The sequence below is a fragment of the Giraffa tippelskirchi genome, chromosome 6, assembly GCF_054371585.1.
Source record: "Giraffa tippelskirchi isolate mGirTip1 chromosome 6, T2T-mGirTip1v1.2.pri, whole genome shotgun sequence".
Lineage (NCBI taxonomy): Eukaryota > Metazoa > Chordata > Mammalia > Artiodactyla > Giraffidae > Giraffa > Giraffa tippelskirchi.
The window spans coordinates 106,407,678-106,431,219 of NC_137280.1; the positions used below are offsets into that span (position 1 = coordinate 106,407,678).

Below are 23,542 nucleotides of genomic sequence, written 5' to 3' on the forward strand. Positions count from 1 at the left end.
TGACAAAACCTCATATAAACTAGAAAGTGCAGAACAAACGTTTCGTATTGTTCTTAATATTATTTTTGTGAGTATACAAAGGGAATTTTTCTGTGTTTTTCCTGCAGGTATTTTGGCAAACATGTCCAACACACTCAGGATATCAAATGATTAGTAATATTTTCAAAGTAAAAAGAGAAGGTAGAAGGAAGGGAGGGAGGGAGAAAAGGAGAGTGAGGAGAAAGGGAAAGTTCAACAACTGGATACAACCATATTAAAGAGTATATAATCAATCAACATTACTGGCTATATACTCAAAGAATTTTCAATATGAGGAAAATGCTTATTGATTTGATGATAAAAGGCAAACAGCATGCTTTCTTCTGTTTAATAAAAGAAAACACTAACTGCAATAAGAAAGAATGACACCAAATTAATTTCAGCTCATTTTTCTTTCCTTTTAAAAATATTTTTCTGCATTTTTCCAAATTACCTTTCATAAATGTTTAGCCCTTATAATCATAAAAAAATAAAGATTTCACAAGAAGCATGGTTAAAATTGGGCTTCCCTGGTGGCTCAGTTGGTAAAGAACCCACCTGCAATGCAAGAGATGTAGGTTATATCCCTGAGTTGGGAAGATCCCTTGGAGAAGGAAATGGCAACCCACTCCAGGATTCTTGCTTGGGAAATCCCATGGACAGAAGAGCCTGGCGAGCTATAGTCCATGGGGTCTCAAAAGAGTCAGACATGACTTAGCAAATAGACCACATGGTTAAAATCACAAGAGAGAATGGGAATGTCTCACGACGAGGAGAGGACATACATGACATTTTCCACAGAATGCGTAGGTGAGTCAGGTTAAGCATCTCCTTGGGGAAGGATCCTGGTAGAGACTGCATTTAGGACATATTATATGGCCTCATGGTTCACAGACTCCAATACATTTCAGAGCAGCAGCATCATTCTAAGTCACTATATTATTGTCTCACTGCCACTCAATCACAGAGGCAAAGTAAGGAAAGTCCCCATTAATAGCACAAGGACACAAGGTGATGCATCCACAGTTGTGCCCAACTACATGGTTCCTCATCCACAGCCAACTTGCAGATCCAATCCACCAAGGTTTCTAGAACTAGAGATGTCATAGCCCTCCTCTAGACAAAGCTCTGCCTTCCCACACCGCCCAGCTGAACTCAAGTGGTCCTAGGGATTTAAACAGCAATATGCTCACAACTCCTAATTTATTTCTCCAGCCACATCCTGTCCTTTGAGTTTCTCCTGACAGCGTACACCCTTATCCCACACAGACTGTTCTCCACACAGCACCCAGAGTGATCCTTTTAAAACACAGCAAGCCTGTGCTACTCCTCACTCAGAATCAAATGCAAAGTCTGTGGTCTCATTTACCTGAACCCAGGTACCTCTGACCTTCTCTCCCACTACACTCCTCTGAACTCACTGTGCTACTGGCACACCGGCCTTCCTGGCAGTTCATTCCTTTTTCCATCAGGTGTCTCCTCAACTGTCATCTTAATAGGATCCCACATTTCACAAATAAAAAAAGCAAGAGAGTTCCAGAAAAACATCTACTTCTGCTTATTAACTACATCAAAGCCTTTGACTGTGTGGATCACAATAAACTGTGGAAAATTCTGAAAGAGATGGGAATACTAGACCACTTGACCTGCCTCCTGAGAAATCTGTATACAGGTCAAGAAGCAACAGTTAGAAGTGGACATGGAACAACAGACTGGTTCCAAATCGGGAAAGGAGTACATCAAGGCTGTATATTGTCACCCTGCTTATTTAACTTATATGCAGAGTACATCATGCAAAATGCCAGGTTGGATGAAGCACAAGCTGGAATCAAGATTGCCAGAGAAATATCAATAAACTCAGACATGCAGATGACACCACCCTTATGGCAGAAAGTGAAGAAGAACTGAAGAGCCTCTTGATGAAAGTGAAAGAGGAGAATGAAAAAGTTGGCTTAAAACTCAACATTCAGAAAACTAAGATCATGGTATCCGGTCCTAACACTTCATGGCAAACAGATGGAGAAACGATGGAAACAGGGAGAGAATTTATTTTCTTGGGCTCCAAGATCACTGCAGATAGTGACTGCAGCCATGAAATTAAAAGACAATTGCTCCTTGGAAGAAAAGCTCTGACCAACCTAGACAGCATATTAAAAAGCAGAGACATTACTTTGACAACCAAGGTCCATCTAGTCAAAGCTATGGTTTTTCCATCCAAAGCTATGGATGTGAGAGTTGGACTATAAAGAAAGCTGAGCCCCAAAGAATTGACGCTTTTGAACTGTGGTGTTGGAGAAGACTCTCGAGAGTCCCTTGGATGGCAAGGAGATCCAACCAGTCAATCCTAAAGGAAATCAGTCCTGAATATTCATTGGAAGGATTGATCCTGAAGCTGAAACTCCAAAATTTTGGCCACCTGATGTGAAGAACTGACTCACTGGAAAAGACCCTGATGCTGGGAAAGGTTGAAGGCAGGGAGAGAAAGGGACGACAGAGGATGAGATGGTTGGATGACATCACCGACTCGATGGACATGAGTTTGAGTAATCTCCGGGAGTTGGTGATGGACAGGGAAGCCTGGCATGCTGCAGTCTATGGGGTTGCAAAGAGTCAGACACGACTGAGTGACTGAATTGAACTGAACTTTCATAAATAAAAATACAGGACACCCAGTCAAAGCTGAATCACAGATGAACAATAAGCAATGGTTTAGTCCAAGTATGTCCCAAATGTGAGCTTACCAAACTGAGGCTGCAGGCAATATCAGGTAAAGAGCAAAGCTTTAACTGTCAAGGAGAGGACTGAAGGAAAGGGAATGTGGAAAGGGTGGTGCAAATGTGGGATTCACACCCAATGAACATACAACTGGAAAAAAGTAAAAGGTACAGGTTGACCAGAATAAGAAGCAAAAGCCTTCTGGGTGAAGTAACAGCTTAGGCAAAATCACAGCAGTGGAAATTAGCAAGACAGGGACAAAGAATAGGAAGCAGTCCTCTTAGAAAGAAGCAGCAGATGGAGGGAGGAGAGCTGGGCTTGCAAGTACTGTCAGGGGCTGGCTGACGCTCCTCCCAACCTCTAACTCTTTTGAGTGTTAACTATCTATGTCCCAGGGTCAAAATCCTCCTCCTTTCCCTGGTCTTCCCAGCAGGAACTCCTCCTTTCAAACGGCACTTTTTGGACACTGTTCTCAATTGGAATTACTCATGATATCTATGCCATGCACAACTCATGCACAGCAGTTTCTCCATAAATGCACTTCTCTGAATGCTGGGAATGTTAAATTTTCTGGGGATGATAAATGTGGAGTCAATGGTCCTGGAACACAAGGTGGGTTAAGTATGCCAAGGGTCTGAGCTATGGGGTCTCTGGGAAGATAGCTGGGCTGCGTCTGACAAACCGAAGAAGTGACCACCAAGGAGGGAGTGCTCCCAGCCAGGTCCAGAGGCAAGGTCTGGGGTAGAGACTGGAGCCCTGTGTGATATGATGCGAGTTCGGGTCTGAGAGTGGAGGGGGCAGGCAACACAGCTACAGACTGGTTCAGAGCAAAACCTCTGCAGCCCACACCCTCTGGAAATCCTACCTACCTTGACTACCTAAACCTTGAGTGAGTTACTTCTCCTTCATCTGAAAAGCTGCTTCATCTGAAAAATACTGTAGTAGTCTTTACCTTATTGGGTGATTCTGAGGGTTAATTAAGATAGTTCCTATAAAGCTCCTAGCAGAATGCCTCACACAAAGTCTCAGCTTAAATGTATTAGCTCTTATTACTGTGGTCAGATCAACAGTGTTTCCAGTGTCAGATCATTACCACCTTACTTTTTACAGAAGTAGACTCTAAAAGTGGATCTTAGCACCAACTGCAGCTTGTGTCTAAGATGTCCCACTGCAATTTTTAATACCTTGTTTATAAAAGTATCACAGATAAGATTTGTTTAGACATTTTTAGTATTGTCAAATGAGTCACAAAGTTCAAGAATAAAAAGAAATCTTCTTTTACTTGTTATTAGCAACAGAGTATATTTGGCTTTTAGTAATGGATATTTCTGGCCAGAAGCTAAGATACAATTTAGGATTCATATTTAGACTGATTATTTTTTTTTTTACAAAATAATTTGTATGCACCATTAACTTTTACTTCAGTGATCCTCCAGTTTGTTCATATAAAAACTCCAACTCTAAAAACAAAAAAAGATCAACAGTGTTTATTAAGTGCCTTTTATGTGCCAGATACCCTGTTAGTTGCCAGGAATAAAAATATTTTAAAAAGCTATTACAGGGACTTCCCTGGCAGTTCAGTGGTCAAGACTTGCCCTTCGAAGGCAGGGAGCGCAGGTTCGATCCCTGGTGGGGGAGACAAGATCCCACATACCTCACAGCCAAGAAACCAACACATAAAAACAGAAGCAATATTGTAACAAATTCAATAAAGATTTTAAAAATATTCCACATCAAAAAAAAAATCTTAAAAAAAAAAAAAGCCATTATAGTAACTCCAAAATGTTGGGCTCATAGGTCAAAAAGGACAACCAGAGCACTGTAAGTTAGGAATAAGGACATACTTATTTGAGGAGATGTGAGGTGAGGATGATTCGTGAACTCAATTTGAAACAATGTCTGGATATCTAAATGGAAACTTCCCACAGACAAGTGAGGAGAGAGGATCCAGGAGAGATGAGTGTGGGAAGTGGCACCAATTGAAACAACAAGAGCAGGTAAGCTCTGATCAGAATACAGGCTGCATGCTCCCTCAATCAGCAGAAATGTGAGCCTGAAGAGGAAGATCGAAAACAACCAGCACATTTGCAGATAAAGTTGGCTGCAAACTGCAAATATCATGCAAGCATATGGCCTCTCTCTATGATCTCGGGCTGCACAGAAGGGGCTGGCAGGAGAAACAAAGGACAGTGCCATCGGATGTAGCGCTGATAAGAGCCAAGGGAGGGAAGGTATCTGCTTGCAGTCACATAGTTCAGACCGGGTGAGAGCTGGAACTCAGGACCTGTGAACCTACTGAACACCTTTCAGCAGGCCACCTCCTCCTGAAGCACACCCTGATTGCTAAGGGGCTAATTACACACTGCAGTCGACATGCTGTGGAGAGCTTTCTCTTTTTTGGCTGCTTCCTTATACCTGGTCAGGTGGACTTCAGAAAGACAGAAAAGATGAAAATCAGGGAAGTCCATTTTGCTGTCTGTTGAAGTGAAGTGAAAGTCGCTCAGTCATGTCTGACTCTTTGCGACCCCATCAACTATACAGTCCATAATTCTCCAGGCCAGAATACTGGAGTGGGTAAGTGTTCCCTTCTCCAGGGGATCTTCCCAACCCAGGGATCAAACCAGGGTCTCCTGCACTGCAGGAAGATTCTTTACCAGCTGAGCTACCAGGGCTGTCTGTTAGTAGTTCTGTAATATTTATATCTTTTTTTAAATCTATCTACTTATCTATCTATTTGGGGGGTGGGTGGTAAGGGAGAAGACTGGAAATACCCATAGATTAGCCAAGGTGTAGCAGAAATGAGAGCAAGGGTAAGACTAGAATTTACAAAGGAACAGATGAGACCAGGTATGGAAGGCAAGCAGAAGAGATGCTGGATTTGCTCAAGAGCAGCCAAGACAAAGAAGGAAGCAGGAAGGGAAGTGGACAACCAAGAAGTAAGGCAGAGAAAGGTAGAGCCTGGCATTTCATTTCTTCAAGTGTAGTCCCAGCCCCACATGAGACACTTGTTCAGAAAATAGGTTCCTAAGTCCTTCTGCAGGACTGAATCAGAATCTTTGGGGAGTAGGTCCCCAGACAGAATTTTGCTGAGCCCCCTGTACCTGGAGATTCTTATGGATGTTAGAGTTTAATAATCAGTGAGTTAGAAGAAAAATCACTGAAAATAGAGTTATTTTTCCTTTCTTATTATGGTAAAATGCACATAATATAAAAGTTACCATAGTTCAGTGGTGTGAAGAATATCCACAATGTCGTACAATCAATTTCCAGAACTTTTTCATCTTGCAAAACTGAAACTTTACACCCATGATGGATTATCTGTTTAGTGGCTTTGCTAAAGCTCTGCTAGCTAATCTAGCTCTGAAGCTGATATCAGCCCATGGAGCACAGCCCATGGATGCACAGGCATCCAGGTTTATGGGCAAGGTCTAAGCTGGTGCTTGTCAAATAGTTTGACTATCACCTCCATTGGATTACCAAAGGAAAAACTCTAGATACCATAAGAGACATGGTTATTATTCAGTAAATATATATTAGAAAAAATACTAATTTCAGATTAATTTTTGTTCTCTAGGACATGTTTCAGTACTTACATTTACTTTTTTCATTAAAACTTGTTCTGTCACTTGGAATTCTTTCTTTACACACATTTTATGGTTAACACTGACACATATTCAGGAGTTGTATAATGCACTATTATGTCAGTATTCACTGGTACACACGCAGCTACACACACACTTTTATGGACAGTGGCAAAGGTGCCATTATGCTGACTTGTTGCTATTTAATATTTATTGACAAATCACAATACGCTGGGCATGGAGATGTTTTTCTATTCAGAATTCAGTATGTGTGGGCACACCTACCTAATGACTTGCTCCTGATCCGAGGTCCACGGTCAAAAGACCTTCAGGTTTAGGGCCCTTTGTGGTTTTACTAAGCCTGTCCCCTTCCACATCAGGAGTCGATTCTCAGTTGTGAGAAGTGTATCACACACGCTCAGTTGCGTCCAACTCTGTGCAACCCCACGGACTGCAGTCCGCCAGGCTCCTCTGTCCATGAAATTCTCCAGGCAAGAAGTGGGAGTGGGTTGCCACTGGAGTGAGTTGCCATTTCCTTCTCCAGGTATCTTCTCCACCCAGGGATCAAAACCACGGCTCTTGTGTCTCCTGCACTGGCAAGCGGATTCTTTATCACTGCTTCACCAGGGAAGCCCTCCATGCTGTATGGTATCCCTTTAATGCATAATCCTTTGTTACCTGAGAGCAGTGCTAAATAAATTTACATTTAAATATTTTTTAAGCCTGATTTTATAGTAATTAAATCCAAGCTATGTATCATGGTCTCCACGCACAATCTTTTGGTTTAACAAATAACGAGATTCTTTATAACTCTATGCAGAGTCCACTAGTCTTAAAAAGTATTGTTAAAACCCTAACTGAAAAGGGAAAGATCTCTTTTATTACACAAACATCACAAATATTGTCCCTCTAATTTGCATAGTAGTCAAATATGGCTCTTTTTTCCATATGGAGAAATAAGAGATGCGAAGAAATTAAGTATGTTCCCTGAAGCCTCATATACAGCTACATAAATAGAATATTCGTACTTAGAAAAGCATTTCAAAAAGATCTGATTCTTTTTTGTTAACACCTTGATCTATTAAAAGAAACACAATTTTTTTCCCCTTATTCCCTGAGGATCATTAAAATCTTCCTTTAGATCCCAGAAAAGCTCTGGCCTTATTAAGATGGGCTATCAAACATATGAGTATACCAGTAAAAATGCGTCTATAGTATCAGTGGGGTCTACAGATCGAAATTTCCCACCAAGAAAGATACAGAGATCAGAGGATGGAACTAGACACAAAATCTATTCATGGGTGAGACAAATTTAAACATTTGCAAGAACTTCCATGAAAATAGTGCCATTAGTTGCTGCTTTAAAAATGTGTTTTGTGGTATCAAGGAAACAGCACAAGTATCTTTACTCAAACTGTGATTCAACGTATACACAATGCATATACAAACAAATGTATATTATATCACATTACATAGTTATCTCTCAAAAGGCTATTATAAAAATCATCATTAATGGCTTCCTTTGATTTATACTTTTATATAGTTTAAATTTCTTATGATAAGAATTATTTTTAATTGAAAAGCTCATTTCTACTATTTTAAAGTTTATAATTAAATTTTCTTTGTAGATTACCCAGGTCAAATTTTAAATTGCAATTAATCTTAATAAATTGAAAGTAAGTGTTTTCCTCAATAGGCCAATACTTTTCAGGATTTTCTGCCCCAGGAACTATTTGTGCATTTAGCACATCAAAAATGAATTTGAATATTAGTTTGGGACAAACACAACAGGTTCTAAAAACATTACACTCTAACATACAATTTATTTATGGGTTATCTACCATTTTGGAGTTTGCAAGGATATCTCAGAATTTAGTACTGCTGCTTTTGCACTAAACATTAATATTCCCAAGTGTGCTAACAACACTTAAGGCCCCAGTGCTTTACAAGATACTGAAAACATGACTTGATTACATTTAATTTGATTCCAATTAAAAAGCACTTAAGAACTTTCTAGTGAATTAGATTACACTGAATGTTTCTATAGACGACACTTCATTATCTGAGGCAGTTTTAATTTAAAACGATCACAGAGAAGGAAAAATACTGCTCATTTTAATAAAATGGGCTTAATCCCATATCATTATTTCACAAACACATACGAGAGGTATTGGTTTATTAAATAAATGTACAAAGGGACAGGCAAAAACATCTATAAAACTGAGTGCCTCATTCAAAGATCTCCCAAGACAGATCTAGTGACACGGCCTCTAATTCTTAACAGAAACCAGAATACTGTGTAGAGAAATATTTAAATAAAAATGAAGAGATCATATCAAGACACAGTACTGAAAACACTGCCTTTTGTACTGAATTTTTAAGCGGTGAATTTTACAACTAATTAAAAGTGAAAATGAACTTCTTACTTACAGTATTAAGTAACAGTAGCCAAGTAAGTGCAAAGTGTCCCCAAGCCACAGGCCTTCCCACAATGTAACATCTTCACTTTAAAACAAGGAACTACCTTGAGATCAAATTATTATATATTCAAATCAGGACAAACTGAACAATTTTTTTCCTTCCCCACAGTGTTAAACAATTTTGTAAAGTGTTTTTCTTTTACAAACCCCAGTTTGTGTTAGAGTTCCAAAAGGGGAAAATTATGATTAAAAACAAAATGATTGAAAACAAATGGCTAAAGTAATTTTGTACTAAGCATAAACTGCACGGCTAGCTTTCATTGGACAGAGGTCTGCAAACACATTTGGCATGCCCATCTCTGATATTTCAGGAATAAAGACAACTCTGTGGTTTGTGGTTAGTGATTAAGCACCAAGTGAACTTGTGTGTGTTCATATATAGGAAAATCTGCAGCATTTTGAGTGTTTCGCACTTGTAACAATGTCTTTATTATGCCTTCCAGAATTAACTGACCTAAAATCCAGTGACTCTACGATATATCTATTGGATAATTAGAACTCTAAGGACCAACAAATAAAACACATTATTGACTTTTAGATCTTCAATCAAACAAACATTTACAGCTGCAATTTGCAAAAATTATTTCCATTTAAGTTGGCAACATCTCAAAATCTGTGCTGCTGATCTGAAGCATATCAGGATTATCCATATCTTCCCCCCAACTTAGAATTAAAATATAAAAACAATGCAACAATCTTTAGAGCAACCTGGACCTACCTACCCTCACAGCCTAGGTGAGTCTCCTCTGAAGACAAGTGAAACTTCATAATTATAAGCTTCTTTGAAATCAGTCTGCCTGACCTTGAGACCAAGAACAGCAGAGGGGTAAGGAATAGTGACCTGGTTTAGTGACCAGTAGCTACAGATATCAGAGAATGTGCTTACTGTCAATGATCAGTGCTGAAATCTGTCTATACCACACTGGAACAATCAATTTTGTAAATGATTGCAATAATCAAGAAAATTGCTTAATTTATAAATCCTTGCATACAGCATTTTAATGGATTCCTCCATTTTAATGCTGATGCCTTCTGAGCTCAATGAATTGTTGTCCAGGCTGTCATTACACAAAATGATAAAAACATTCGTCTGGTAGAGAAACCACATCTCATGGATATTCAGACCCTCAACCCATAATCACTCATTAGTGACTTCCATGAAAGTCTCATCCTGCTGAGCCCCAGGAAGAGTGGGCTTATTTATGTCTGTGCCTTGTTGGAAATTCCCTGGTACAGTTTGCAATTTGAACAAATTACCTTTCACTGAATTGTAACGCACTGGATGTGTCTCCCAATTCTGACAGACCCATATTTTAATAGTTTTTTTCTCTCTCTCCTTTCTAATGCTGGGGCCTTTTTTTTTTTTTAACCACCCAACTCAGAGTCAGCAGGCTCCACCACTCTGAACTCCCAGATGGTGAAGCATATCAACACCAGGATGCTGGATGCTCTGCGGCAAGTGGATGACATCCCAACCCTTACAGGTAAATCTACGGATGCTACCTGGAAACCCCGGCTGCACACTTAGCTCTTTCCCTAAGACCACCACAAGGAGATTGCTCTTCTCAGTTAAACCTTGGTCAATTGATTCCAGCCAATAGTGTGCTGTCAGTACTTTACTTACTGCTCAATCTCACTAACCTGACATTTATGGTGCACTGATTGGCCTCTGTCAGTGGTGCTGGTTGTAAATTCACTTTGAAAAGCTTTGTGTTAACAGCCTTCAACCAGGCTCCAAGAAGAGTACGAACAGGCAGCCTGACAATTGCTCGACCTCCTGCCCTTATTACAGTGAGTAAATCAGGGTTTGAGCCATTAGGCTGGAGCCTGGGGCCTACACAAAAAGGATTGACATGACGAAAGGTCAACCTCTGTCACACATGTGTAACAATTTGGATAATGGAATTCTGTAACTTATCTGAGTGAGGTGGCAAACGCTTACAAGGAAAAGTATATGCTGCTCTGGCTGCTCTGGCTTTTATGCTAAGTAGTTATACCAGAGTCTGTATTTCTTGTGTAAATACACAAGGAATGTCTGAACTCATGAAATCTGGGAGTATATATGATTCCAAAAAGAAAGAAAGAAGGGGGAGCAAGGCGGTCTCATAGTAGTTTCATGCACTGTATTTTTTTTAGAATGGCCAAACACCAAAGTATCACATCTACCCTCTGAGAAAAGAGGATTTTGATACTGTGGACACGATCTGTCAGCTGAGTAAAAGATAAGATTTTCATATTCAACCAAAATTTTTTAAAACTCACAACATTATACAACAACTATAAATGGTTTCTGGGTAACACAACAGATTTCCTTGAATAAGTAAAACTGCCTTAATTGACACATAAAATTAAAAGACTCCCCTGTAGGTTTCTCTGATGCAGTGTTACCTAAATCGCATTTTCATCATATCACTTGCTGCCATAGAGTGACTGGCGAGAGCAGATTTCATCTGTCCAGTAACCTCCACAATTCTGATTTTAATTTCCATTCTCTATTTTAATCTCCATTCTCTATTTTTCCCAGTGTGGGGAAAAAAAATCATACAATGTAAGAAAATACGCAGTTAGGGACCACAAAAAAACTTTTGAGTTATTTTCTTCATGTGGACAAAATGCTATCAAAAGAAGCAATCTATAAACAATTAGACAAACTGAACTGACTGATCAGAAAAATAGTCCTTCAGATAGAGAATACATCATTCTCTATACAGCATTTGCAACTAAAAAAGTAAAACACTGTAGAGTCACATGTATATTTGGATTAAACTTCACTAACATGAGAATTTCCAAATGGCTGTTATAATTTTTTTTTTAACAGAGTCATTTTTGGACTTAGAAAACCAAGGGTGGCATTTGGTACATAAACCAAGAGTATTGGGACTTTAAATGACCTTTTCAAAGCCAGCTTTAAGTACTAAGTTTTTATTTTTAACACAATGCTGGAAACCATTCCAAGAGGCGGCAGATGGTTTTACAGTTTATGTAAAACTACAAAATGCTCACACTCGATCAAATGGGCACCACTATAAAAGACATCTTCAAATCAAATGAGGCAAAGTCAACGAGATACACCAGCTGTTCCTCTGCATAATTAAAAACATAATAGTAACATTACTATGATTTGTTTTGAAGGAGAATATTTGGATTTCATGAAGTCAGTGCATTCAAAACTGAAATGACAGTCTGCTATATCAAATGATAAATTGCTAAGAAACATAACTTTTACTTCAATATAGCTGTGATAGCTACATAATCCTGTCCCCTGGTACTTTGGTAAATCAGGACAAAATGAACCCAGGTCTATAGAGCAAAACATGGAATAGACAGTTACAGTACAATCACTGGAAAATTTTTAAATAATTTTAATTGAATTTTTAAATTACTTTTATTCAATTTAAAATTATTCTTTTCAAGTGACTTTTTTACTATCTAAATATATACAAATGTGTATAGTACTACATATGGAACTGGGTTACTTATGAAAACATACATAATACATTTAAAATATGAGATCAATCCATTTCCTTCTAGTACCAATTACCTGTGATGGCTTTGAAACATAAACATTTAGCAGCGTGCAATATATTTTTAATAATGGTTTTCATTAATGTCTTGACCTAAGCTAAATAGTAATGATGAAAAATAGACTATTTACTTCAAAGTAAACCTCTTATTAAATCTAAAATATTATGGCACAAAATCAAACCACAAAAGGACCACTGTATATTATCCCCCTTGATTTTCTGAAGAAAAATAATGAAAAGTCTCTACATAGTACAAATGAAAATGAGACACTCAAATTAACCTAGGCAAAGAGAAGTTCTATAAAATTAACTCCAAAGTATTGCAAAGTACTCCAAGTTAGTGTAATTTCTAATACCTTGACTGTAATCCTAACAAGTTACATTATTTCAATTAACAGAGTAACTTTTCTAGGGCGAAAATAAGTGCAATTTATTTTGTCAATGTTGTTAAAACTTCTTGTCAGATCAGATTTTGAGTTGAAAGGCCTGAGTAATCTAGCCTATCTTAAACTGTAACTTTATTTTAAACTTCCGTATTTTCTTCCAGTAGAATTTAAAGTATACACTGTGTACATTCCTCAGGTCCAGTCATATTAAATTCTGATGTTAAGCAGAAAGGGGAAACCATGTGTGGACTAGATTAATTTATCTCAAGGGAAAAGGGGCACATTAATAATGGAGATAATGTTTTCATAAATGTTGGAATCAAATGTGCCTTTTCACTTCTTTATTAGAAAACACATTAGGACAAAATTATCTCACTCTCATCAATAAGACCTAGTTGCTGAGAAAGACTATGTTTTCTTTGCAAAACATTTAGAAAGATTTTTCCCATTATGGCCAAATAGCTAGAAATATATCATGCATCCAAGTCTTACTGGAATAAATGTATACAAGCAAGGCAAGTGATTATTTAATCTATCCAGTTATATTTCTATTTTAAGATATCTAAATTTACTATTTTTGTAAAATGCATTAAAATTCTGATTCTAAAAGAAATTGGCTCCCCAAAATTATAAATTTGACTTTTAGCTTGTTAACCTCTTTAAAGCACACAAAAAAATTTTACCTTGGCTTACTGCTAAAAAAGAAAAATTCTTAGAATTTCTCATGGTAACCTAAAGAATCAAAACATAATGAAGGTAGAGGTATGATATTTAACTTTCTTTAAATTATATTTTTATGAACCAGGATTATATACAAAGAAAATTTTAACTAAAAGATGACATCACATTTACAAACCAATCAAGCTGTCCATAGCTGATATACTTTAAATATTAAAAAAAAAAGTCATTTTTCTACAAAAAATAGAGCTTTTAAAAATTAAACAAAAGGAGTAACTAAGGTGAATCTGTTTCTGTAATAAGCCTTCATGTGTATAATAAAGTACAACCATACTAAAAACAATGAACTGTAAACTGAAACAAAAATCCATCGTCTACTTGGAAACAGTGATGGGAAAAGATTAGCAATCCATTTATTGTACTGAAATAAAGATAAGTAACCTTAGTAAGATCCATCAGGACCTGAGTATTGAACTCTAAATATAAAGACATTTCTTCATCAGCAAGTGATGAAAAAAATGTGAGAAAGAGAAACGATTCCAGTTAACATTTACAATGCAATAGTCATGATTCAATTCTTTTAATTTTTTCAAGATCTGCTTTATGTCGATCTGTATTCTAGACGATATCTTTAAAAGTATGTTTTCAAAATGGATAATTACTACATGAGTCATTAAACAATTATTGCCAAGAGTTTCCTATAGACCTACAGTGTATTCCAATTACTGATTCTTTCTAATATAAAAACTATAATAATTAAAATTTTTTTCACAATAAAATTTAGATTTGAAAGGAAAGCTACAGTCTAAGAAACAATTCAACATTTAGAATTTTGTTATAAATGTAACTTAATCCAAATAGTCACATTTCATAAAATAAATCATAATGCTTAAAAATTAAAAATAAACTTATACTTCATATTTTAAAAATAATTATACTAGTAAAAATCTGAAACCTGTTAAAGTATTTCATCTTACAAATGGACATTGTCACTAAGTCACCTGACCTCAGTCAGTCACATTTTATATGATCTCCCAGAAGTCTGATACATTTTACATGGTCACAGTTTTAATATTTCTTCAGTCCCCTAAAGGCATGTCATTATAACTATTCTTACAGATGATAAAAATAAACAGATTATGTCCTTTTTAGAAGTAGACCATTCAAGCATAAACCCAACAAGTATTATTTTTAAACACAGAACCAAGTCTATGCACCAATCCCCAATACACTCAACTCACATACCTCAAACAACAGATAAAACTCACTCTATCTACCAAAGCATCACCACCAACAACAAATTAAATTCCCTGGTCTCCTTACTGCAACAGAGTTTTAACTTCATCAAGTACAAATAAAGGTACAGAAGAAAGACTCCATAGTTTTCAATATTGATATAAATCTTCATATTCTATCTATACAGTGGTTTCCTGTCAACATCCCAATCATTCAAAGCCTTTGAGAAACAAAAACCAACAATGACAATAAACTATGGGATTTTTTACATGATTGTGGCTTTGTCCCTGGCACCCTAAAAATAGATAGGCACTGAACTCAACGCATCAGAGGGCAATATAATAGCACTCAGTTTTAATATTTTCAGATAGAATAAATCTGTACACTAAACAATTGCTTTACGATTTCCTCAGCAAAGTATTGGCAGACCTTCAACTGTATGGTACAGAGTTCCCAATAACACCACTGGAACATGAAAAGTGCCTGGAATTGTTTTACACACTTTAAACCACACTGGAGGTTACAACTAATTAGTCAGAAACAAAAACCAACTAGGAAACATTTCAGAACCAGAAGCTTTATTTCCCACTTCTCCGTTTTTCCTACCCCAAAATGCTAACATCTAACTTGCCTCAATGTATCAACCATTTCCCCCTGCCTCATTTCCCTATATAAAACTGTTTTTTTAAAAAAAGCACTGCTGCTGCTGCTAAATCACTTCAGTCGTGTCCGACTCTGCGCGACCCCATAAACGGCGGCAGCCCACTAGGCTCCCCCGTCCCTGGGATTCTCCAGGCAAGAACACTGGAGTGGGTTGCCATTTCCTTCTCCAATGCATGAAAGTGAAAAGTGAAAGTGAAGTCGCTCAGTCGTGTCCGACTCTTAGCGACCCCATGGACTGCAGCCTACCACGCTCCTCTGTCCATGGGATTTTCCAGGCAAGAACACTACTGGTAATATAAATATGTCTCTATGTTCCCCTCATTCAAGAATCCTAATCTGAAAGACTGAAAATGTAACTGTTTTCCAATAACAGTTTAGGTGTGAATTGGAACCTGGGAGCCTGGGCACAGTGCACCAGTGGATAACTGTATGGTACACAGCCCAACAGCCACCATGAAGTCATCGTGGTCTGTTTGTCTATGAGCTCATCAATTTAGCTCCTCCTCCATCAAAGGTGGCTTTGCAGACACAAGCCTTAGTACCCTATTGCCAATAGTCATATAAGCATTCTGGAGACCAAGTCATAATGGTGGCCAGAGAAGGTGCTCAGCAAAAATCTGAGCAGATTATTGAATCCCATGAGTTAAGTTAGTGACTACAGGGCAGCTTGCAATGAAAATGGTCATCTTGCAGGATACTGAGCCAAGTGTGGGGTGCTAGCTGTTGCAGAAATGACCCATTAATGGAGCCCTAAGGTCCATGCCAACTTGGCCCCTGGCATTTAAAAATGTTTCCTTTCTGGCTTATCCCATTTCATTGTATTCCCTGGTCTCGGTCAGATTTACACATTGCTTAAGGGTAAGACTTATGGCACCTTATTTTCACAAACAACTCTCCGTGGTAGGAGTATCCAAAATTGGTGGGGGGGAGGATCTATATTAAGTTTTGTCTCTTTCAGAATGGACCTCTGTAATCAACCATGAAGCTCTGAGACAAATCTCAGGTTAATATTTTTCAAATACATTGTTGATTTTTAACAGCATCAGGTAAGATTGTACCATTGAAGTACTATCAAGTGGGTTACACAAAACCACTTCAGAGTTTTCCTACAGTATGATTTCCTATCTTTGTTGAAGCCTGAACAATTGTACTTTGTCAGAGAAGAAGCAGAATTTGTGATTTCTGATTCATAATATAATCTTGCTTTACTTTGGGCACTTTGAAAGTTGTGGAATGTGTTAAAGTCTCTCACATTTGGCCTTTACCGAATTGTCTGTATCAGAGAAAATGAGCCTGACTCTCCTTCCTCCTGTTTATGCTTATGTTCCTTCTTGCCCAGTGGACAAACACAAAAACAACATGTTGGAAGAGCTTTAAAATAGGACACAAAATTCACCTAGCTCACATTCCAATGCCCAACCTCCTCTGTTCTATTTCCTCAGGTTTCTTCCGTTTTTCTCAAGATCAAGGGAGACCAAGGGTCAAATCTATCGCAGCTGGACTGGGAGCTTGTTAAGGTGATTCCATCTTCAGAAACCTGTGAGCCTGGGCTGCTTCCTGGCTGGGCTGCTATGGGCACCTCTTTTTCTGCAGGTGCTGCAAATACCAGATATTTGCATGACCAGAGAAATCTTGTCTCCACTGCCCTGTGGGGAACAAGGGAGGCTCTATATAGGCCTAGACTCTGCCGGGTGGCAAGGTCCTGGGTGGCCAGGCGACTTACCTCCCAGAGATGCTGCGTGTTCCTCACGGCGCCGGCCTGCACCTTCTCCGGAGGCAAGAGCACGCCCTGGAAGGGCCCGATCCAGGTGCCCTGCTGGATCCTCTGCGCCGCGCAGATGCCATAGGCCAGGCCGGGCACGGTGCTGGTGCATAGGCACACCTCCCTGGGCAGGTCCCGCAGCCACTCGGGCAGCTCCGGCGGGGGCGCGGCGGCCGCGGCGCTGCTGGTGCCCACGAGCCGGCGCAGCGAGTGCAGCGGCCCGTGCATGGGGCACTCGCCGTTGCGGTTGTCCGCGCACATGTCGCAACCTGCCGGAGACACGCGAGAGGGAGGGGAGGAAAGGGAGAGGGTTAACCCCTGGCAAACCCCGAGACAAGCCTCCCCGCCCGAGCCACCTGCGAGGGAGGTGACGCCGCGACGGCGCCGAGGCCATTGGGAGCCTTGGAATTCACCGCGCCCAAATCCGCCTGGTACGGGGTCGAGACCCCCGCGCGCTCTCCACAAGCCTCCGGAGTCGTCCTCCAGCCTGCGGATGGCGGCGTCGTCGTCTCCAAGGAACCCACGGGACGGCTGGCGGCTTCTCCTCCCGGCCTCTGCCCCGCTTCCCTCCCTATTCCCTCTCACCCTCTCCCCTATTCTCGCTCTCCGTGGTGTTTCGAGGTGTGTTTATCGTTGTACCAGGAGAAAAGTGTCTCTCGACCCATCTGGGATCTCGGAGAGATTCTACCTTGGTGGCTTGGCTACGTTTGGTTTTCCTTTCTTTACGAAAAGATTTTCAAAATCACCAGAGCAGGCGGGCGACCCTATCCGCCATCCCGCGTTCTCGACCCACGCTCTGCTCCCGCGAGAAGGTCCATGCGAGGGGGCGGAGCCGGCCGTGGCCCCGTGGAGCCGCAGTCCCACACCCCAGCTACAGAGGGCGCCCTGGCGCTAGGGTCTCTCGAGCGCTGCGGTGGTCCCCCGCTCTGGTGGAGCCGGTGGGAGACAGGGGGGATGTTCTGGCGGGTTTGGGGTGCCCTGTGCTTGCGTGCAAGCTTTCCTCGAAGCCTCCCCCCGCCCCGAGAAAAAACGAACAGCAAATGTAATGATCAAAATAATGGGCCTTTAATGATGAAGATAAAGTTTCCTTGGAGAGGGCCCCAAATCCCGCCCAGACGGTTAATACCGAGGCTAAATATGATTTTTTTTTTACATTATAAACTAAGTGAGAGCTTTAGTGAAGCCTTCAGAGCAGCCGGCGCAAGAGGGGACCACCCCTCTTCCCCCCCACCAACCCCCGGCCTCACACACACACCACACCCTCTGCAGCGGCCGGCCGTGAACGCCCCGTGTCCCTCGACTCAAACCGGGCAGGAACAGGCCCGGCAGCCGCGGGAAGCAGGCCTGCGGCGACCATGCTGTCGGATCGCAGCGCCCTCCGGGTTATTAATGGGCCTGGCGGAGCCGCCGTGTCTGCGCCCCGGCTCGGCGGACCTGCTTCTGGGACGCGGTCTCGGCGCCCGCCGGCCGGCGACACCGGCCTCACTGGCCCAGCCTCCCTGGGGAGCCGCGGCGCCCCTGCGCAGCAGAGCCCTGTGGCGCTGGGCCTGATGTAGGGCGAGCCCCGACTGGCAGAGATGGCAAGAGCTGGGCACCAGCGGATGCGCCAGCACTGGGCGACTGATCACTCTCTGGACACTTGTGCCCAGCCTTGGTCACAGCCCGTCCAGGTGGATGGCCCTGGGCGTACTCTATCCGTGCTGGAACAACTGAAATGCCCAAAGAACTCGTGACAAATGAGTCATGGAGCAACCTTCGAGGAACATCTTATGGCAACTCAGCTTGGTGAGTGATCTCCTGTTTTCCTCAATTGCTTCACAGTGAACTGAAGGTTGACTACATGAGCATCCTATCTCAGTGAAGAAGGGCTCCAGCCCTCTGTGCCTTCCCCTCAGTCAGCTACTCCTACACTTCTCCCCAAAGAGCCCAGGGAATGAAGGGACCTTTGACTGGAGCTTCTTGAGGGTGTCCCCAGGCCTCTCAAGTGGAAAGTAGCAACCTCTTTCTGCAGGTAGTGAAGTGACCATGCCCCTTGGACTGCTGTCACACAAAGGAACCCTCTTTCAGCAACACAAACTAGCCATCAAAACTGTGCCAAGGCTATGCTTTTGACCCTCGGGCCTAGATGGAGGGAGGTACTCTCAACTCCTCCAGAATGTACTCACTTCTCACACCTTCTTGAGTTCCTGATTGTGAAAAAAAAAAAACTTTAAGATGAAGAGGGCTTGGAAAGAAAGACAATAAAAACTAACAATTACCAACTGCCTACTATGTGCCAGGCATCCATCTTCAACCAAACAGCCACTATGTTATTGTAATATCATGATTCCCATTTTGCAGATGAGGCAAGTGAGGCTTTATGAGCAATATAACTTAACCAAGGACCAGAAACTTAGAAAGGGGCAGAGAAAGATTCACCATCAGGTCCACCTGACTCCAAAAGCCTCAAAATCTAGAGATCTAAGATTAATGAAAGCCGGGAGAATTTTATATCCAAACTCATAACTCAGTCAATAGAATTGAAATATTTCACTGAAGTCACTGTTTGGTGGGGGGCGCTACAAAACTGTTGTGGCATGATTGAATTAAAGAGATTTCTCTCTTTTCCACACTCTGGGGTTTGGGGAGGTTAACGTAAGAGGATGATTTGAAAAGTAAGATGATAATGTCCATAATTTTGAATTTTAGTGCCTAACTTCAGAAATGGCCTTTCAGCACCTTAGCAAAAATAGCTTAAAACAAATGACAATAAGCAAAGGCAATATGCCCATAAAAGTAAAAATAAATCACCCTGGGGATTTGATTAACAGACCTTACCTTTCTAGTTGGCTCAATGAAACAAAGGGTGAGAAGAAAGAGCATTTGGTATTCATTCCCTGACAGTCCATACCAGAGATTCTGTCAACCTACAAAGATTACCACAACCTGTAACATCATACCAACTACATCAGCAATCAAATAAGGAGCAAAGGTGCCAACTACAGCCACCACCCACACAGACAACAAGCATATTCCTGTTTTTTGTTATGCATGATAGAGTATGGCTAGTCCTTTCTCAAAGATGTCCTCTAAAACACTTCTTCAACTTAAGAACTTTCATTTATCTCCATGAAGTGTTAAAACAATAGTAGCACTCTGCAGAGTGACAAGCAGAGGCTCTCCCAATATGTAGAAGAATACTTGGTGGATAGGCAATGCCAATCCACTGTCATTAGTCCATCCAATAGAAGTTATCATCATTTATAAATGACTTCATGCTATTTCAAAATATTCCACCCCAAAAGCTGACCAATTATGTCAAAATACATGTTAACCCTAACAATACTGTTTCTTGATACCAAAAGCTTCTATCATGGAAAATATGTGACTTCTGACTTATGTCTCAAGAGTCCCAAAGGAGCCTAAGGATGGCTAAAACAAGTAACTGATTACCTGGGGTTGACAAATGTGGCCCAAGTGGACAAACAAGATAGATAGCAAGCCAGCAACACCTTCTAGTGTCTTCTAGATAGCAAGCCACCAACACCTACATGAAAAGATTTGAAGGAGAAGTGGGCTAGATGCCTAAACTACACATAAAAAAATATATAGGTATTATATATATAATACATGTTACAGCATTCTAGGCCAAACAATACATAATATGTCTACTTGTATTCATAAAGAAGAGGCAAACAAATGTTCCTACTGTCTCTTAGGATCGTGAGAGATATTATACTCTCCAAGCAAGATAATTGGAAATGCCATTATGGCACTGGGGAATATAAGATCATGGTCTCTATCTTGAACAGATCTTTTAAAGCTCCTGTTTATTGGTCTCTGAATGAGGAGGAGGTATCACTAAGTTAAAGACTTGTTCACCCACTGACTTCAAAAGGCCAGACAAAGTGGAGTGAAGAACTGACTTTCACTCTTCGCTCCTTATCCTTCTGTACTGTTTGGATGTTTTTACAAGAGCACGTGCGGCTCCTGTAATTGAAAATGGATCTCGTTTAAGGCAAAAGGGGCAAAGGAGGCCACAGTCCTCTGGTATCTCATTTCTCATTCTAGGAAAGGTGAAATATACAGCGTTCCAGGGCCCTTCGACAGGCGCGTGTGGGCGCAGGCGGAGCAGGGACCCTCAGGGATGCGCCTGCCACGCTGAGCCTTTGCTCCCCAGAGCGTCCCCGCTGTGTTCCCCTGCCCTCACGCGTGCTCCGGACAGGGAACCGGGGAGCAGCTGAAAAGCCTGCCTCCCAGCCCGGACCGCGGTAACCGCCGAGCTATAAATTCTCTGCGATGACCGCCGAGGTCTCCGCCCTCTATCCTGAGGCCGAGCCCCGCGGGGCCGGCGCCCATCGATCCCTGCCCAGCGACGGCAACGGGGCCCCGGGAGTGCCGCCTGCTGGCAGCTCCGCGTGCTTGGTGGCGGGGGTGGGGGTGGCGCGGACCCTCGGGGTCGCTGAGGGGGTCAGCTGACAGGGGCCTTGGGGCCGGTGGAGTCCAGTGGCCGGGAGTCTCCCGCACGTGGGTTCGACGCCCGACTCCAGCGCGCACTCTCCTCTCAACCCTTTCTGCGCCCCAGCCCCCGGCTGGCTGGGATGGTGATGGACCTTGCGTGGGGTGGACGCCGGGCCCCTCAGCACTTAACCGGAATGTGGAAGTCCTCGCCCTCCTGGCTGCCAGCGAACGGCTCTCTTACAAGACCAGACGTGATCGCCACCACCCGCACTCCGGAGCTCCCACCACCCGCCAGGCCCCCTTCCTCCCCTGGGAAGGGGTCTTCTAGGCTTCCCAGAACCGGGACTAGGAGCGAGCGGATCCAGAGGCGAGGCAGGCCAGGAAGGGGAGCCGCCAAGCGTGGTCTCGGCCTCCGCGGGGTGGCCCAGCTCGCGGGGAGCCTTCTGTGGGACTCTTCCTAGGCGGGTTTAAGGCTTCCCCAGCGAATCACAGCCGCGTCAGGCTTCCCCTGCTCGGCCTGGCTGCCGGCTTAGCCCTGGGACCAAGAGGAAGAGACAAAAGGGGGAGGGAAAGAAAGAGAGAGGAAATGTGATTTTTTTTTTTTTGTCTCCCGATGACTGTATTAATAAATTAAATGGGAGCGCCGGTGTGTGAGGGCGAGAGAATATTGCGCAGAGATAAACCTCGCCGGCCCCTGCCCCTGCGAGGCCGCCATATACAATGCGGAGATGATGAATAGGAGGCCGCGAGAGGAGATCGAAGCGGGTCTGGGCCGGCTCCACTCTCTCCTACAAAACTATAGGGCAATTAATTGTGGCTTGTCCCCTCATCCTTCATCTCCTGGTGGCACATATCGATGGAGATTACTGCTGATGGACCATTTTATCACCTTAAATAAACAGTCGCCACCTCTCCTAACCTCAATCTAATATATGGCTCTATGTTCAGTTTCAGGGCACTAGATAACGGATGATGTAAAATAGCTAAATCAAGTGTGTTCCGGGATGGGGCTGGGGCCTGCACACAAAAAGACAGAAAAAGAAAAAAGGGAACGACACAAAAGCCCACACACTGACGCCGAGCCGCCTCCCTCCCACCGAGGAGCGGGTCTGAAATCTAAGTCGCTCGCGGGCCATTGACAGTGAGGAGTAGCGCAGCGAGTGTGTCCTGGTCTCAGGAAAATCCCACTCCTTGGGTTACTGGGCTCGGGAGCTTCCCAAACAGGACTTGAGTTTTCCAACTGGGTGGGAAGAGATTAGGGAAGGTCAGAAAACACTCGCTCTCCTTTTATCTCTTCGCCCTGACCTCTCAACTAAACAAACCCCAGCTTTCCTTCTCTCTCCAGTATCTCTCCCCAAACCCTTGGAAAGGATGGCGCTACCAACAGGGGAGCCTCGGGGCCCCAACTCCTACACCTGTGCTCCAGCCAGTGCTGTTCCCAGCGCTGTTCCTGGCACAGCAGGGCTCCCCGAAATATCTGAAGAGATAGAGACCTCCTGCTGGGGAAGCTGCGGAATGCCCCGACTCAGTTCTCAGCAGAGAGACCCGTGGCAGGCTTAGCCCCCATCTTTCCCCAGGTAGGAGGGAGGATGATCTTAATCAAAAATTTAAAAGATATAAAGAGCAAAGTGGCTCGGCCAGCCGCTTCTGAACAAACACAAGCGTTCAACGCGCCGCTAGGCTGCTGCTCAATACCTTCCAAGAAAAGTGACACAGTCTCAAACAACGCACTGAGCTCCCAGAATCCCAAGAAGAGGCTGCTGCTGCAACAGAGCCTGACGGAATCAATGGCTTCAAGCAAACCGTCAGCAGATGAGGGCAGTAATACACGAAGAGGACGGAAGGTCCCCCATCTCCCATTTACCTTACACAAGTCCCACCTGACTTTAAACAGATGCAAGAAGGGGCAACTAAGCATTGAGAGGTTCGGTGGAAAGTGTACTTCAATTATAGAATAACTTCACACACAGAGTTAGATATATACTAGAAGAGCTCACCGGGCTAGGCTGTATAGTTTCTGCTGTTTTTCAATCTTTTTATGTGTGAAACAGCTACAACA

At 42.3% G+C, this 23,542-nt stretch overlaps 2 protein-coding genes across 2 annotated transcripts in view; one reads left to right on the plus strand and one right to left on the minus strand.

Moving 5' to 3' along the window:
• Positions 1–23,542, minus strand: part of PRDM6 (PR/SET domain 6) — a 106,147-nt gene that overhangs the window by 78,448 nt on the left and 4,157 nt on the right. The window contains exon 3 of the mRNA XM_081500373.1: positions 17,005–17,312. Within this exon, the coding sequence (XP_081356499.1) occupies positions 17,005–17,312 (308 nt within the window). The remainder of the gene's footprint in view (positions 1–17,004; positions 17,313–23,542) is intronic.
• On the plus strand, positions 17,318–19,309 carry LOC145510089 (uncharacterized). The gene is made up of 2 exons (XM_081500374.1): positions 17,318–18,828; positions 19,055–19,309. The coding sequence occupies exon 1, from the start codon at positions 17,860–17,862 to the stop codon at positions 18,592–18,594; it is 735 nt and encodes a 244-aa protein (XP_081356500.1). The 5' UTR covers positions 17,318–17,859; the 3' UTR covers positions 18,595–18,828; positions 19,055–19,309.

What these genes read in the sequence shown, in the direction of transcription:
- LOC145510089 (XM_081500374.1), top strand. Translation starts at nt 17,860, where the DNA reads ATGCGAGGGGGCGGAGCCGGCCGTGGCCCCGTGGAGCCGCAGTCCCAC.